The 17,116-nt window shown below is 33.9% G+C and overlaps 1 protein-coding gene across 2 annotated transcripts in view; it reads left to right on the top strand.

The window, feature by feature from the left end:
- Window positions 1–17,116, top strand: part of FSIP2 (fibrous sheath interacting protein 2) — a 91,361-nt gene that overhangs the window by 64,619 nt on the left and 9,626 nt on the right. For both annotated transcript variants that reach the window (XM_013059039.2, XM_004757846.3), the window contains exons 18-20: window positions 1,071–1,565; window positions 3,285–3,385; window positions 16,650–16,696. In XM_013059039.2, the coding sequence (XP_012914493.1) occupies window positions 1,071–1,565; window positions 3,285–3,385; window positions 16,650–16,696 (643 nt within the window). The remainder of the gene's footprint in view (window positions 1–1,070; window positions 1,566–3,284; window positions 3,386–16,649; window positions 16,697–17,116) is intronic.

The following is a 17,116-nucleotide window of genomic DNA, read 5'->3' as shown; positions in this document are numbered from 1 at the left end:
ATTGGATCAAAGAACTTAGACATTTGATGGCTCTATAACAGGGCTTTGTTTTCTGTTTTGAGTAGTATAGATTCCCAAAACACTAGGCATATACATATCAAAATTATGTACAGTAATAAATTCCAACACCATATGGGATGATTTTTTATTTTCTAAACCATTAATTACCCTTACTGACACAGAAAATCAAAATTGATTGTGTTTTAATTTCTTTAAAAAGCTGTTTCTATATTTTTCCACAGAAGATATTTTTTTAGGACACCATTGTCTGAAAAACTGGCTCGCAGTATTACAAATGATGTTGAGGTTTATGACTATTAAGTCAGTTTGGAGGTTCTGTGGTATCATCAAAAACAACAGAAATTAGAGAAATTCTGTTATCTATAATTGTCTTTTCTTTGATTTGTCTTTAGACATTGGAAATGGGAAGTAAGACTTGACTAGAAGGGTTAAAAAAAAAAAAATTTAAGACTTGTTTTGACAATTCTTTTGGAAAATATAACCAAAGGTTCAGGAGTGGAAGAATAAGGATTAAGGAGTCAAAGACCTTCACAAGTCTGGCTATTCATCATTTTTAAAAGCCAAGATCAGACAATATCTTGATTTTTTTTATTGACTATACGTACATTTAGGATTCTCTATGATTGCCTATCTAGAATTTCAAAAAATAGATTATAGTATCTATTCTGTCCCAGAATTTTGAAGGTCAATGAAAAAACAAAATGTAAATTATGAAGCAACAAAATTTAGGCTTAATTTAATTTAAGTTTAAGAAAAAAGAAAAAAGAAAAGAAACCAGTGTTAGATGTTCCTCTATACTTTGGAGTAAGTTCTGATAGATTAATATGATCTCTGGAATATAAAAGAAATGCTAGACACCACAAATATTTTTCATAACTTTCATTTGTTTCCTCTTTTTAAAACATTGTTAATATACAAATAGTGGCATTTGAAGATAATACTCTTTAAACTGAAACTATAAATCATATTAAAGTAGTTAAATTATAATAGAACCACAGGAGATTGATTGAAGCATTTGTTTTTAATATGCAATGTACTTTCAATTCCAGGCTGTTTGCAGAAATTCATTTCAGAATATAAGAAAGCCTGATATCACCAAGGTAGAGCTTTTAAAAGATGTTCAGAACAAAAAAGATCTTATCATTCGGTTAGTAGCTCATGATATTGATCAAGAAGATTCAGCAAGTACCATAGAAGAGGAACTAATGTCTGAAGATGAAGTTGTTTTAAAAGAGATTGTACAAGAAGAATGCTTAAGAGAACAATTTGAAGACCAAGTGAAAGAAGCCATGAAGCCAGTAGAAAGCAAAGTTGTCTCTCCCAAGCCAACAATAAGCACAAGCAGCCTGAAAAAGTTTTTGTCTCTAAGCAAATGTTGTCAGCCCACATCCAGTATAAATATTGAAAGTACTGAAGCAACCTCAAATCATATAATAGAACCAAAAGAGAAAAAAGTTAAAAGAGCAATTGCTGAGATTGACATGGCCACATGCTCAGCAACCATGACTGAAACGGGCTCTCAGGAGAAAAAAACACAGAATAAGGTGAATGAAAAACATAGCTGTCAGTGACTGATATCAATGGAAAGAGTAGAGATCTTCAGAAATTCTGTCTGAGAATGTATCTTAATTAGTCATAAATGAATAGTAAAATGGTTCCAGTCTCCTCCTAAGCCTAATAATATTTATGGTATGAAAGAAATCATTAACAGATGAACCCATGAAACTCAACGGAGGGAAAGCAGATAATGGAAAGAGACCTAAATTAGTTAGAAGCCCAAGGAGAACATAAAATATAAACCATTGAAAAGAAATGCAAGCTAATTATTTAATCTATAATTTAATAAATTTCAGTCCCTTTGTATTTTGGCTGGTAAATATCCATTGAATATTTTGTGTAAAGAAAACTTCTACAGGTAGGATAGGACTAGACATTGGGTCAATGTAGGAAGAAGTAAAAAAAAAAAAAAAAGATTCATACAAATTTAGATCGTCTGGGTCTAAATCCTGACTCTCACTTAATAGCTATGTGTGCTTTGGGCAAGCTACGCAGCCAGCTTATTTAGTTAATTAGCCAACATGCCCCAAATTAACAAGCTAATCAAAATATTTTAAATGTCACCCTTATAACCAGCCCATAAGCTCCACTATTATCATGGGGTATAGCTATTGTCGCTAAAATCACACCCCTCAAATGGTGGTCTGAATTTCAGTGATCATTGTCCAAAAACTGGTACCAAAACCTGTTTTTGGAAAGGGTATATGATTTAGGATATCCTGGTAAGAAAATTCTATTGTGTATCCACTTGACATGATTCCTGGGTATGTATAAAAGCTGAGATGAACAAGAGAAAAAGAAAAGAGATACAATTCTGTTCAATTCAGAAGCTTAACAAGTAAATTATCTTAATGCATATTCTGATCTATCTGTTGGGAAGCTATTTGTGATTTCATGACCAGATGCAGTCTTCAGAATAATTTTCTTGAGCCTCATAGTCAGAAATGCTGGCTTCATAGATAACTAAAGAAATATTATAGCATAACATTTGAAAAACTCAAAATGGAGGGATACCTGAGTGGCTCAATGGGTTAAGTGCCTGCTTTCAACTTAGGTCATGAACTCAGAGTCCTAGGATGGAGCCCTGTGTTGGGCTCTCTGCTCAGCAGGAATCCTGGTTCTCTCTATCTCTCTGCCCTTCCATCTGCTCGTGCTCTCTCTCTCTTTCAAATAAAATCTTTAAAAAAGAAACTCAAAATGGATTATATGAACAATAATCCCAATAATAGTAGCTTTTTGGGATTTTAAGAAATATCATAATAAAGATATACTCATTAAAAATATGGTCATGAAATCACATGACTTCCCAATAAACAGAGTACATATTAAGATGGTTGACTTGAAATACTTCTGAATTGACCAGACTTATGTCTCTGTTCTTTTTCTTTTTGTACTTAGTAAAATAAGATTTAAAATATTTGTAAAGTACAGAAATGGAAAACTATATTCTTCAAATACTGTTTAAATTTATATTAAAAACTATTCAAACTCCAATATAAAATATAGATCATCAGCACTGAGTCATTTCCAAAGAAAAAAAATTATTTTGGAAAGAGACCTTTTCATTAGAATTAAGAGATTCATCTTTTAAATAATCTCTAGAATTTTTTTATTATAGTTTAGATTCGAGTGCAAAGTATGCCAATAAGGTGAGAAAGTACATGTCAAACTCGACTTTATGTAATATATGTTTTTCACTTCTCCAGAAAGAAAAAAGGAATCCTAGTACTGAACCAACACATTACTTCATACATAGAATCATGAGTTCATCTTCATACAACCAAGAAGATCTGATTTCATCTGCCAGGTATATGAAATTAAAGCAATACAAAAATAGAAATCTGAGATGAAAATAATACTTATGGGAAGAATAGGGTCCCTGGTAAAACTATGGTTGGGCAAGTATTCAGCATTGGACTTTACCTTACTCCTTATTCTTCCCTCCTATACCTTCTCACTGTGGAGAATTCCTGAGGCAGTCCCCTTTTCTACCTGATCCCTCATTTTCAGTTACCTGGTTTCTACATCTTTTATAGTATAGCAGTGTCTTGGATCAAGAATTTGCTAGTGTATTTGATATTTGCACTATCACCCCAAGGAGTTCCTGCTCAATCTGCTTCAATAGCTAAATGTTCCAGTGTATATAAATGCCTGTAAGAAGAATTAAAAGATGAAAGGGGGCATTGTAAGGTAGAGCATTCAGAGATGAAATCTGGAAAACAACGGAGTTTGATATGGGCCTCTAAGTATAGAGAGCATTTATATAAGAAGATAATTCAGGTTTGGACAACTATAGGAATAAAGTCGGGAGTGTGTGGCAATTACAGAGGACAGAGACAATAAAATATACTGTAGACTTGAAATCTAATAACCATATCTACGAGAGTTAAAAGTTGTTTAAAATTGTTAAGTTTATGAATATTCTTATATTCATATATTCATAACCCAGAAGAGGTAACATTTTCAATTATAGGCGAAGGAATGGGTATAAAGAGAAAAATCTGCCTGGTTACATTTCTTTCCACATAGCATGAAGGAGTTGTTTCTTTTTGACACTGACTCTGACATTATTTTGGGGATACCCATCATTGCCTCTCTTTCCTACATAATGGTTATTTTAAAATACATTATTAATGTGAGCACCTCTCTATTGTTTATATCAATGATGAAGACAGAGAGCATAGATGATATCAAACAAAAGTCAATTTGGAGCAATATGGCAAACCAGGAAACTACAGGCCCTTGTCTCCTCAGGGAAACAAACAAACAAAAACTACAGGCTGATAAAATAACCTTCTATGAGCTCTGAAAAATAGTCAAATATTTGCAGTAATCGAGTGAATGTGTAATCAAGGTAAAGCCACATTCAAAATGGTAGGAAATTCCAGATTTTTGCTTGCCTTTGCACAATCCCCTCTGCAACATGACAAGACACAGTTGGAAAGAAATGGCCCAATTCCTAGTTCCCTCCCTTGGGATGGAAAAAGCAGACTGGAACTTGTTTGCACTGTTCTGCTAGCTGTGGGCTGGCTGAGGGAATGTTTCTGTTTCACCTAAATAGACTGAGACAGTGGCATAGTTTGGAACTATGCCTGGAAATCACAGAAGGCAGCTGATGGGTCCCACAGTGCATGAAAATCACAGAGGACTACAAGATGCACCTGAGAGCAAGAGATTACTGGCAAAAGAATACAATGAATATTGAAGGCCCTGAAAAGAAGCATGATGGGAAGCATTCTTGGGAAATAAAACATTTAAAAGAAGATCTGACAAAAGGGAGTCCTTGAAGTTTGGCTGGGAAGTTGGCAGAAGGAGGACCCAAAGCTCACCTTGTCCCCTGGATATAACTAGCAAACATCCATGCCAGTGTAAATAACCCAGGAAATGACCTGAAGACTGGGACAAGAAACTCCACAACTAAAGGCAAAGAAGAGTCCACATCAAATAAGGTAGGAAGGGTAAAAAGGGTCTGGGAACAAAATGGACAATGGCCTTCTGCAGGAAGGAGGGAGCCAATGGCATAGAGAAAGGTCAAAGACAGACTTTTCACAATGGGAAACTCACAAATCGGGAGCTTTAATCTACATAATGTTTGCCTTTGAAAGTGAGAGGGGTTGAATTTCATGAGTTCTTAAAACCAACAGGACTTAAAGTCTATTATTTTAAAAAATCAGTAGGCTTGGCTGTGGTAGAGCCCAGAGGTGTTAAGAAGTGGAGTCCCTGCCCTTAAAAAGATAGCATGACAAACAGCCCATGCAGAAACAGCATAGAACCAGCAGTTTGAAAAATGCAGGGGACAGACAGGAGGGAGACTGCTCTGTTCATATCAGTGTACAGCCCAGAGAGACAGGGATCATGGGGAAGCCCCTCCAGGAGCAAAGGTGCCAGCAGGTACCATTTCCCTCCCTTCATCCCCAGCATAAACAATGGCCACCTGTGGGAACCAGTGCAGCACCAACACTCCTTACCTTCCCCCTACACACACACATACTTTAGCATATCTACCCTTCTCGGTCATGCCCACCTCAGTACTGGTACTACAGGCCCCTCCCCAGAAGACCAGCTCAAACCCTGTCAACACCACATCACCTGACCCCTGAGTATTTTGCAGGACCTCAGTTCCAGCAGGAGTGGAGGCACGTCTCATTTTGCAAGCAGACAACTGTACCTTGCTGTCCACAATAGGCAAAGATAGCCTCTGCAAACAATTGGACTAAAGAAAAAAAAAGACCAAGACTCAACAGCAGAGCACACACAGCACACATAAGAAATACTCCCTGAAGTGCCAGGCCCTGCGGAACAGGAAATACTGTGCTGCAGGGCACTACAGGACATCTTCTTCATAAGGCTATTATCATTAAGAGCAAGTGAATAGCTAACTTTTCCTAACACATAGAAACAGACACAAAAAGTCACACAAAATGAGGAAACAGAAAAACATCTGCCAGATGAAAGAACAGGACCAAACCATGGCAAGAGACCAAAGTTAAATGGCAACAAATAATATGCCTGATAGAGAATTTAAAGTAATGATGACAAAGATACTCACTGGACTACAAAAACAAAACAAAACAAAAACAAACAAACAAACAAAAAAACCTGTGGACACTGGGGACACCTGGGTGGCTCATTCGGTTGGGCATCTGACTTTTGATTTCAGCTCAGGGTCATGAGACCAAGCTCTGTGTCAGACTCCATGCTCAGTGTGGAGTCTGCTTAAGATTCTCTCTCTCCCTCTATCCACCGCCTTCTCTCACTTGTTCTTTCTCAAAAAAAAAAAAAAAAAAAAAAAAAATGGCAGACATCAGTGAGATATTTAATACAGAGATTTAAAAAAAAAAAAAGTACCAATCAAAGATCAAGAACACAATAAATGGGGGTGCCTGAGTGGCTCAGTGGGTTAAGCCTCTGCCTTTGGCTCAGGTCATGATCCCAGGGTCCTGTGATCAAGCCCTGCATCATGCTCTCTGCTCAGTAAGGGAGCCTGCTTCCTTTTCTCTCTCTGCCTGCCTCTGCCTATTTGTGATCTCTCTCTCTCTCTCTGTCAAATAAATAAATAAAATCTTAAAAAAAAACCCACAATAAATAAAGTTAAAAATACACTTGATGGAATAATTAGCAGGCTAGGTGAAACAGAGGAACAAATTAATGACCTAGAAGACAGAGAATGGAAAGTAATCTACTTGACAAAAGGAGAGGAAAAAAATATGCAAATTGAGAATAGTCTTAGGGAACTCAGTGACTCCATCAAGCATAATAACATCCACATTCTATGGCTCGAAGAAGGAGAGAGAGAAGGCAGCAGAAAAATTTATTTAAAGGAATAATAGCTGAAAACTTCCCTAATTTGAGGAAAGAAACAAATATCCAGATCCAAGAGTCATAGAGATCCCCTCAAAAGTACCACCTAAGGAGGTCCACACCAAGACACTAATTAAAATGGCAAAAGTTGTGATAAAATATTTTAAAAGTAGCAAGAGAAAAGAAGACAGTTACATACAAGGGGAAACCCCCATTAGGCTATCAGTGGACATTTTAGCAGGAACTTGCAAGCCAAAAGAAAGTGGCATGATATATTCAGAATGCTGAAAAGAAAACATCTGCAGCCAAGAATACTTTTCCAGCAAGACTATCATTCAGAAAAGAAGAAGAGATTTCTCAAACAAAGAGAGTTTCTCAAACAAAAACTGAAGGAAGACATGACTGCTAAACCAGCCCTACAAGAAATATTAAAAAGTACTCTGTGAGTGGAAAGGAAGACTATAAAGTAGTAGGAAAAGTAAAAAAAAAAAAAAAAAAAAAAAAACCACACACAAAAGCAGTAACAATAAATTTCTATACAATCAAGGGATTCATTTAAAAAAATGTAAAATATAACACCATATACCAAAAACATGGGAGGGAGAGGAATAAAAAAAAATGGATTTAAACCTAAGCAAACATCAATTTAGTATACACTGTGCTTTATATGTTATATGTAAAACTAATGATAACCATAAATCAAAAACCAGTAATAGACATGTAAAGAATAAAGAGAAGGGGATCCAAGTACATCACTAAAGAAAGCCAACAAATCATGAAAGAAAGCAAAAGAAGAAAGGATCAGAGAAAATCTGGGTTTTTTTTTAAAAGATTTTATTTATTTATTTGATAGCTCAAGCAGGGGGACCAGCAGGCAGAGGGAGAAAAAGAAGAAGCTCCCCGTTGAGCAGAGAGCCCAAGGCAGGACTCTGACCCGGGACCCTGGGATCATGACCTGAGTTGAAGACAGGTGCTTAACCAACTGAGCCACCCAGACACTCCAGGATCAGAGAAAATCTATAGAAACAACCACGAAACAAGTAAAAAAAATGGTAATACATACTTATCAATAATTACTTTAAATGTAACTGGACTAAATGTTCCAATCAAAAGACATAGGGTGTCAGAATGGATTAAAAATTCATATGCTGCCTACAGACAATCAGGACAAAAAGAAACCTGCAGTTTGAAAGTGAGTGGATAGAGAAACATTTATGATTTAAAAAAAAAAAAAAGCTGGGGTAGCAATAATTATATCTGAAAAAGAAGCCTTTAAAACAAAGACTGTAACAAGAGGCTAAGAAGGATACTATATAATCATAAAGGGGGCAATCCAACAAGAGGATATTACAATTGTAAATATTTATGCATTCAATATGGAAGCACCCAAATACATAAAACAAACATAAAAGAAAAATTTTGTTAATAATAAACATAAAAGAAAATAAAAGAAATACTTGAGAGTAATACAGTTATAGTAAGGGATTTTAATACCCCATGTACATTGATGGACAGATCATCCAAACAAAATATCAACAAGGAAACAGTGGCTTTGAATAATATACTGGACCAGATCGATTTAATACACATACTCAGAATATTCCATTCCAGTACAGCAAAATATACAGTATTGTCAAGTGCACATGGAACACTTTCCAGAATAGATCACAGATTAGGCCACAAAACAAGCCTCCACAAATTAAAAAAAAAAAAAAAAAAAAAAAAAAAAAAAAAAAAAAGTTGAGGTAATAGCATGCATCTTCTCTGACACCACTGCAAAACTACAAATCAACCACAAGAAAAAATCTAGAAAGACCACAAATACATGAAGGTTAAATAATATGCTATCAAACAATGAATGGGTCAGTGAAGAAATTAAAAATTACATGGAAATGGGAAACAAATGAAAATGAAAACACAATGGTCCAAAAGCTTTGACATGCAGCAAAAGTTGTTCGAAGAGGGAAGTTTGTAGCAACACAGGCCTACCTTAAGAAATAAAGAAAATCTCAAATAAACAACCTAACCTTACACCTATACGAGTTCGAAAAAACAAACAAACAAACAAAGCCTAAACCCTGGAACACAACAGAAGGAAGGAAATAATAAAATGTAGCACAGAAATAAGTGATACAGAAACTGAAAAAAGAAAAAAAAAAGAACAAATCAAATGAAATCAGGAAATTGTTCTTTGGAAAAATCAACAAAATTGATAAACCTCTAGCAAGGAAAAAACAAAAATGAGAGAGATAGAGAACCCAAAGAAATAAAATTAATAATGAAAGAGAATAAATAACAACCAACACCATAGAAATACAAATAATGGTAACAGAATATTATGGAAACGTATATGCCAACAAATTGGATAACTTAGAAGAAACATAATATTAGAAACATATAACCTACCAGAACTAAAGCAGGAAGAAATAGAAAAATTTGAACAGAACAATTGCCAGCAATGAAATTGAATCAGTAATTAAAAAACAAAACAAAACAACCCAAAAATAAAAGTCTAAGTCCAGACAGCTTCACAGGCAAATTCTACTGAACATTTAAAGAAGAGTTAGTACCTGTTCTTCTCAAACTATTTCAAGAAAATACAAAAGGAAGGAAAAATTTGCAGTTCATTCTATAAGGCCAGTATAATTCTGATACTAAAAGTAGATAAAGACTATACACACACACACACACACACACACACACACACACACACACACAACAACTGCAGGAAGATATCTCTCATGAATATGGATGCAAAAATATTCAACAAAATCATTTCAATGGATGCAAAAAAAGCATTTGGCAGAGTACAAAATATATTCATGATAAAAAACCCTCTGCTAAGTAGGTCTACAGGGAACATAGCATAATAAAGACCTTATATGAAAATCCCACAGTAAACATCATACTCAATGGTGAAAAACTGAGGGCTTTCCCTTAAGGTCAGAAACAACACAAGGATTTCCACCACCATCACTTTTATTCAATAATGTACTAGAACTCCTAGCCATAGCTATTAGACAAGAAAAAGAAATAAGAGCTATCCAAAACTGGTAAGAAAGAAGTAAAACTTTCATTGCAGATGACATGATAATACATATAGTAAACCCTCAAGGCTCCATCAAAAAACAACTGGAGTTGATAAATGAATTCAGTAAAGTTGCAGGATATAAAATCAATGTACAGAAATATGTTGCATTCCTAAACACTAACAATGAAACAGCAGAAAATGAAATTAAGAAAACAATCCCAGGAGTGCCTGGGTGGCTAAGCATCTGCCTTCTGCTCATGTCATGATCTCCAGTTCCTGGGATTGAGCCCCACATTGGGCTCCCAGCTCAGCAGGAAGTCTGCTGCTCCTCTCCCTCTGCCTCTCCCCTTGCTTGTACTCTCTTTGTCTCTCTCTCAAATGAATAAATAAAATATTTTTTAAAAAGAAAAGAAAGAAAACAATCCAATTTATAACTGCCTCAAAAACAATACTATATCTAGGAATAAATTTACCCAAAGAGGTGAAAGACCTGTACTCTGAATACTATGAAATACTGATGAAAGAAATTCAAAATAAAGCAAAGAAATGGAAAAACATTCTATGATTGTGGGTTGAAAGAACAAACGTTAAATTATCTATACTACCCAAAGCAATCTACAAATTTAATACAATCCCTATCAAAATACCAACAGCATTTTTTCAACGGAACTAGAACAAACAATCTTAAAATCTGTATGGCACCACAAAAGATCTAAAATGGCCAAAGTAATCTTAAAAAAAAACTGGAGATATCACAATTCCAAATTTCAAGTTATATTACAAAATGGTGGTAATTAAAACAGTATGTTACTGGCATAAAAATATACACATACATCAATGGGATAGAGCAGAAAACCCCAAAATAAATCCACAATTATACAATCAATTTATCCTTAACAAAGGAGGAATGAATATCCAATGGGAAAAAAGACAGTGTCTTCAAAAATGGTGCTGGGGAAACTGTACAGCTGAGGAAAGAAAAAAGAAAAAAAGAAAGAAAGAAAGAAACAAACAAACTGGATGAACCACTTACTTTCATCATACACAAAAATAAACTCAAAGTGGATTAAAGACCTGAAACCACAAAAATCCTTCAAGAGAGCACAGACAGTAATCTTTCTGACATCAGCCATAGCAATATTTTTCTAGATATGTTCTTTTGAGGCAAGGGGTGATAAAAGCAAAAATAAACTACTGGGACTACATAAAAATAAAGTTTCTGCATAGCCAAGGAAAGAACCAACAAAACTAAAAGGCAACCTACTGAATGAGAGAAGATATTTGCAAATGACATATCTTAAAGGGTTAGTATGCAAAATATATAAAGAACTGATACAACCCAATACCCAAAACACAAAAATTCAATTAAAAATGGGCAGAAGACATGAACAGATATTCTCCAAAGAACACATACAGATGGCCAACAGACACATGTAAGATGCTCAACATTACTTATCATCAGAGAGAGGAAAATCAAAACCTCAATGAGAATATCACCTCATAGCTGTTAGAATGGCAAAAAAAAAAAAAAAAGAATACAAGAAACAAGTGCTGGCAAGGATGTGGGAAAAAAGGAACTCTCTTGCACTGTTGGTGGGAAGGCAAACTGGTGTAGCCATTGTGGAAAACTTTTTGTAGGTTAATCAAAAATTAAAATAAAACCACTCTACAATGCAGGAATTGAATTACTGGGTATTTACCCCAAAAATACAAAGACACTAATTCAAAGGGATACATGCACCCGTATATTTATTGCAGCATTATTTATAGTAGCCAAACTGTGGAAGCACACCAAGTGTCCACCAATAAATGGATGGATAAAAAAGAGGTGAGATATCGAGATCTCTCTCTCTCTCTCTCTCTCTCTCTCTCTCTCTCCCTCACACACACACACATCCAGTGGAATATTATTCAGACATAAAAATTAAAAGTAATCCTGCCATTTACAGTAACATGAACAGGGGCACCTGCCTTGCTCAATCATTAGAGCATGAAACTCTTGATCTCAGGTTCATGAGTTTGAGCCTCATGTTGGTCCTAGAGCTTACTTTAAAAAAAAGAAAAAGAAAAAGAAAAAAGAAAGAGAGAGAGAGAGAGAGAAAAGAAAGAAAAAAGAAAAAGAAAGATTCATGCAATAACATGAGTAGTGTTAGAGAGTATAATGTTGAGTGAAATAAGTCAGCCAGAAAAAGACAAATATCAGATTATCTTACTCATATCTGGAATTTAAGAAATAAATGACCAAAGGTGGGGAAAAAAGAAAGAGAGAAAAACCAAGAAACAGACTCTTAACTATAGAGCATAAAAACTGATGATTATCAGATGAGAGGTGACTGTGGGAATGTGAGAAATATGAGATGGTGATTAAAGAGTACACTTACCATGATGAAATAAAATAAAATGATTTTTAAAATAAGCAATAAAATGAAAATAAAAAACCAACAAAAAGCAACCAGCAAACAACAAAAAAAAGACCAAGAACAGACTATTTATAATGGGTTTATCAGGATGTGACCCCATTATAATTCAAAGATCTGTATATACTGTCTTTAAGAGACTCACTCTAGCTAGAAAGACACACATAGGTGGAAAGTGAAAGGATAGGAAAAGATACCCTATGCAAACAGAAACCAAAAGAGAACAGAGTTAGCTATACTAATATCAAGGAAAAGAGACTCTGAGTAAAAAACAAGAGACAAAGAATATTATTATAATGACAAAAGGGTTCATTCACCAAGAAGATGTAACAATTATAAACACATATGGAACAAACTTGAAAGCTCCAAAATATATGAAGCAAACACCAACAAAGTTGAAGAGAGAAACAGACAGCTCTAGCTCTCCAACAGTAAGAGAGGTCTTCAATAAACTACTTTCAGTAGTAGACAGAATAACAAGATGGAATGTCTGGAGGACTTCAACAAGATGATAGATCAACTGGAACTAACAAACCTATACAGAACACACTCCACCCAACAACAGCAGAATATTTTTCTCAAGTGTACATGGAACATTCTCCAGGAGAGACCATATGTAGATCATAAAACAAGGGTTCAAAAATTCTAAAATATTAAATTCATACATAGCATCCTTTCCAATCACAATGGAATAAAATTTGAATATATAATACAACATATTTTCCAGAAGAAAAACTGAAAAAAATTCACAGATATGTAAAAAGTAATGTATTCTTAAACAACCAATGGATCAAAGAACAAATCACAGAGGAAATCAGAAAATATCTGAGACAAATGAAAATGAAAATATACTTAAACTTATGGGGTGCAGTGAAAGTAGTACTAAGAGGGAAATTTATAGCTGTAAATTCTTAATAAAGATCTTGGGGGCCTCTGGGTGGCTCAGTGGGTTAAAGCCTCTGCATTTGACTTAGGTCATGATCTCAGGGTCCTGGAATCCAGCCCCATATCGGGCTCTCTGCTCAGTGGGGAACCTCCTTCCCTCTCTCTCTGTCTGCCTCTCTGCCTACTTGTGATCTCTGTCTGTCAAATGAATAAACAAAATCTTTAAAAAAAAAAGTTCTTATAACAACAACTTACCTTCATACCTTAAATAACTAAAAGAAGAAAAACAAACTCAAAACTAGTATAAGGAAGGAAATAATAACAAGCAGAGATAAAAAATATTCAAAATAGAAAAATAATAGATAAAACCAATGAAACATAGAGTTGGTTCTTCAAAAAGACCAGCAAAATTGACAAAATTATTGTAAGATTGTCTAAGGAAAAAAGAGAAGATTCAAAAAACTAAAACTATAAATGAGAAACAGAAACATCACAACAGATTTTACAGAAATGAAAGGATTAGAAGAAAGTACTATGAACAGTTATATGTCAACAATTTGGATAACTCAGATGAAATGGATAAATTCCCAGAAACACATGGCTATTATGAAATTGAATTATGAAAAAAATAGAAAATCTGAGCAGACTTATAACTGGTAAGGAGACTAAGTCAGTAATCAAACACCTAACAAAGAAAATTTCAGGACCAGATGGTTTCACTGGTGAATTCCAGCAAACATTTAAGGGAGAATTACCATGAATCCTGCTCAAACTCTTTCAAAAAAAAAAAAAAAACTGGATAGGATGGAATATCTCCAAACTCATGAGCCAAAATTACTTTGATACCAAAAGCTAGAAAAAGGCACTGCAAGTAAACTTCAGATTAATATCCCTGATGAATATTGATGGAAAAATCTTCAGCAAATTACTGACAAACAGAATTCAACAGCCCATTAAAATATTTTACTCCATGACTCAGGTGGGATTATCCCAGGAGTACAAGGGAGGTTCAATATATAAAAAAATATAATACAACATATTAACAAGATGAAGAAAACACACACATTCTCATCTAAATTAATGCAGAAAAGCCATTTAACAACACTCAACATCTTTTCAAAATAATAAAACTCAACAAACTAAAAATAGAAATTACCTCAAAATAATAAAAGCCATATATGGAAAACACAACTCAGAGTGAAAGCCTATAGGATTTTTCAAGATCAGAAATAATTTCCCACTCTTACCACTTCTATTTAACGTGGTCGAAGTCCTGGTCAGAGCAGTTAAACAAAAATAAAAGGCACCTAAATTGTAAGATAAGAAGTATAATGTCCTCTATTCACAGATAACATTATCTTATATGTAGAAAATCCCTAAAGATGCCACACAAAAAAGACACAAAAACTTTAGAATAAATGAATTCATCGAAGTTGTTGGATACAAAATCAACACAGAAAAATCAATTGCATTTCTATACAATGACAACAAAGAATCCAAAATGGAAAACTAAAAACTACACAACATACCTGAAGGAAATTGAAGGAGACAAAAATTAATGGAAAAATTATGTTTCATGAAGTAAGACTGAGAAAGAAAAAATACCATATGATTTTACTCATAAGTGGAATCTTAAAAAAAATGAATGAACAAAAAGCAGAATCAGACCTATAAATATAATACAGAGAACAAACTGATCCTTGCCAAAGGAGAAGGAAGTAAAGATAAGTGGGAAATACACACTTTCAGTTATGGAATGACTGTCACAGAAATAAAAGGTACAGCATAAGGAATATAATCAATAGCATTGTATGGGGTCAGATGGTAGTTACACTTGTGGTAAACACAGCATAATGCATAAACTTGTCAAATCACTAGGTTGCACACCTGAAACTAGTGTAACATTGCATATCAACTATACTCAAATTTTAAAAATTTAAAAAGCACTTAAAAAATTCATGAATTAGAAGATTTACTATTGTTAAGATGTCAATAATTACACAAAGAATTCTACAGATTAGCATTTTTATAAGAATTACATTTGATAGCATTTTTTACAGAAATACAAAAAATTTATTCTAAAATCTATAGTTTTTCAAGGGACTCCTAATAACCAAAACAACATTGACAAGGAAGAACAAAGTTAGACTTACTGATTTTAAAACTTACTGCAAAGATATGGTAATGAAAACACTGTGGTACAGACATAAAGACAGATATATAAAAAAAAAAAAATAAATAAAATAAAAGGCCTATAAATAAATCTCCCATATGTGGCCAAATGTTTTTTGATAAACATGCCAAGGCCACTTAGCTTCAAAGGACAGAGTGAAAAGAATGGGAGAAAATACTTGCAAATCATATATCTATAAGGGATTACTACCCAGAATATATAAATAACTCTTATAACTCAGTAACAACAAAATAATCCAAAAAACTGATTAAAAATTGAGTAAAGGACTTGAATAGGTATTTCTTCAAAGAAGATATATAAATGGGCAAGAAGTACATGAAAAGATACTCAATATAACTAATCATTAGGGAAGTGCAAATCAAAACCACAATAAGATGTTATTTCACACCCATCAGAATAGCTGTTATCAAAATAGAAAACAAAACCAACCAGAAACAGAAAATAACAAATGTTGGCAAGAAAGTGAAGAAATGCAATCCTTGTACATTGCTGTTGGGTATTTAAAATGGTGCAGTTGCCATGGGAAACAATATGACAGTTTATCAAAAAATAGAGTTACCATATGATCTAGCAATTACACTTCTGGATATATACCCAAAAGATTTGAAAACAGTCACTCAGATATTCATACACTCATATTCATAAGCAGCATTATTAACAACCGCTATATCCTGGAAGTAATTCAAGCCATTCAAGAGAATGGTTAAGCAAAATGTAATATATACATTCCGTAGAATATTATTAAGCCTTAAAAAGGAAATTGTGACACATGCTTCTCGTGGGAACCTTGAAGACATTATACTAAATAAGCCAGTTCCAAAAGGACAAATACTACATGATTCCACTTATATGAGATAACTCAGTTAGTCAAATCATGGAAGCAAAAAGTAAAACGTGGGAACAGGGGGGTGGATAATGTGGAGTTACCCTCAGTTGGGGAAGATGAAAAATTCTGGAGGATAGTGGTGATGGTTGCACAACAAAGAGAATGTCCTCAAGTACAGAACTTAAAAATGGTTAAGGTGGCAAATTTTATGTTATGTATATTTAACCAAAATTAAAAGTGAAAAGTCAATTTAGAAATAATTTTCATTTGATTTTGGAACTGAGTGATAAATTATTCCAGGTTTACTTCCATACAAATAATAATTGTTAATAATAATAATTGTTCTTTTGCTTAACCAGTAATTTCTTTAGTCAATAAATACACAGAAAATGAAATGTGCTCTTTCTTTTGTTTTAGTGAGACTGAAGATTTTACCTCAGATTCAAGTGACAAATTATTACAAGGTTAGATTTATTATTTTTCTTAAATTAGAAAGCATTCAAAAGACTGCTTTACTGCTTTAATGAATTTTTCAGCTATTGCTTTTTGTTTGTTTACTGCTTTGATGATATTTTTAGTTATCAGACCTGAGGTTGATAATTTTTTTTCCTGGGAATTTACCTATTTTTTGGAAAATAATCCACTACTACATCACTCAGGTGTTAAAATGAACCAACTAGTTTGCCTTTGCTGAATTATTATCAAGATTTTATTAATAATTTTGATCAAGAAAATGGTGTGATGTTATGAATTCACATTTACTATGCTCCTGTGAAAAATATTCATAAAATAAGGATGCACCATACAATAGCTTTTATCTGAGCCAGAATCCATTATACTAGGATTTAATGATTTCTTATCCTTCCTTTGTGCTTAGTCCTACC

The sequence above is a fragment of the Mustela putorius genome, unplaced genomic scaffold (genome assembly GCF_011764305.1).
Source record: "Mustela putorius furo isolate JIRA1106 unplaced genomic scaffold, ASM1176430v1.1 tig00003867_pilon_pilon_pilon, whole genome shotgun sequence".
NCBI lineage: Eukaryota > Metazoa > Chordata > Mammalia > Carnivora > Mustelidae > Mustela > Mustela putorius.
This window is presented reverse-complemented; position numbering and strand designations above follow the sequence as displayed.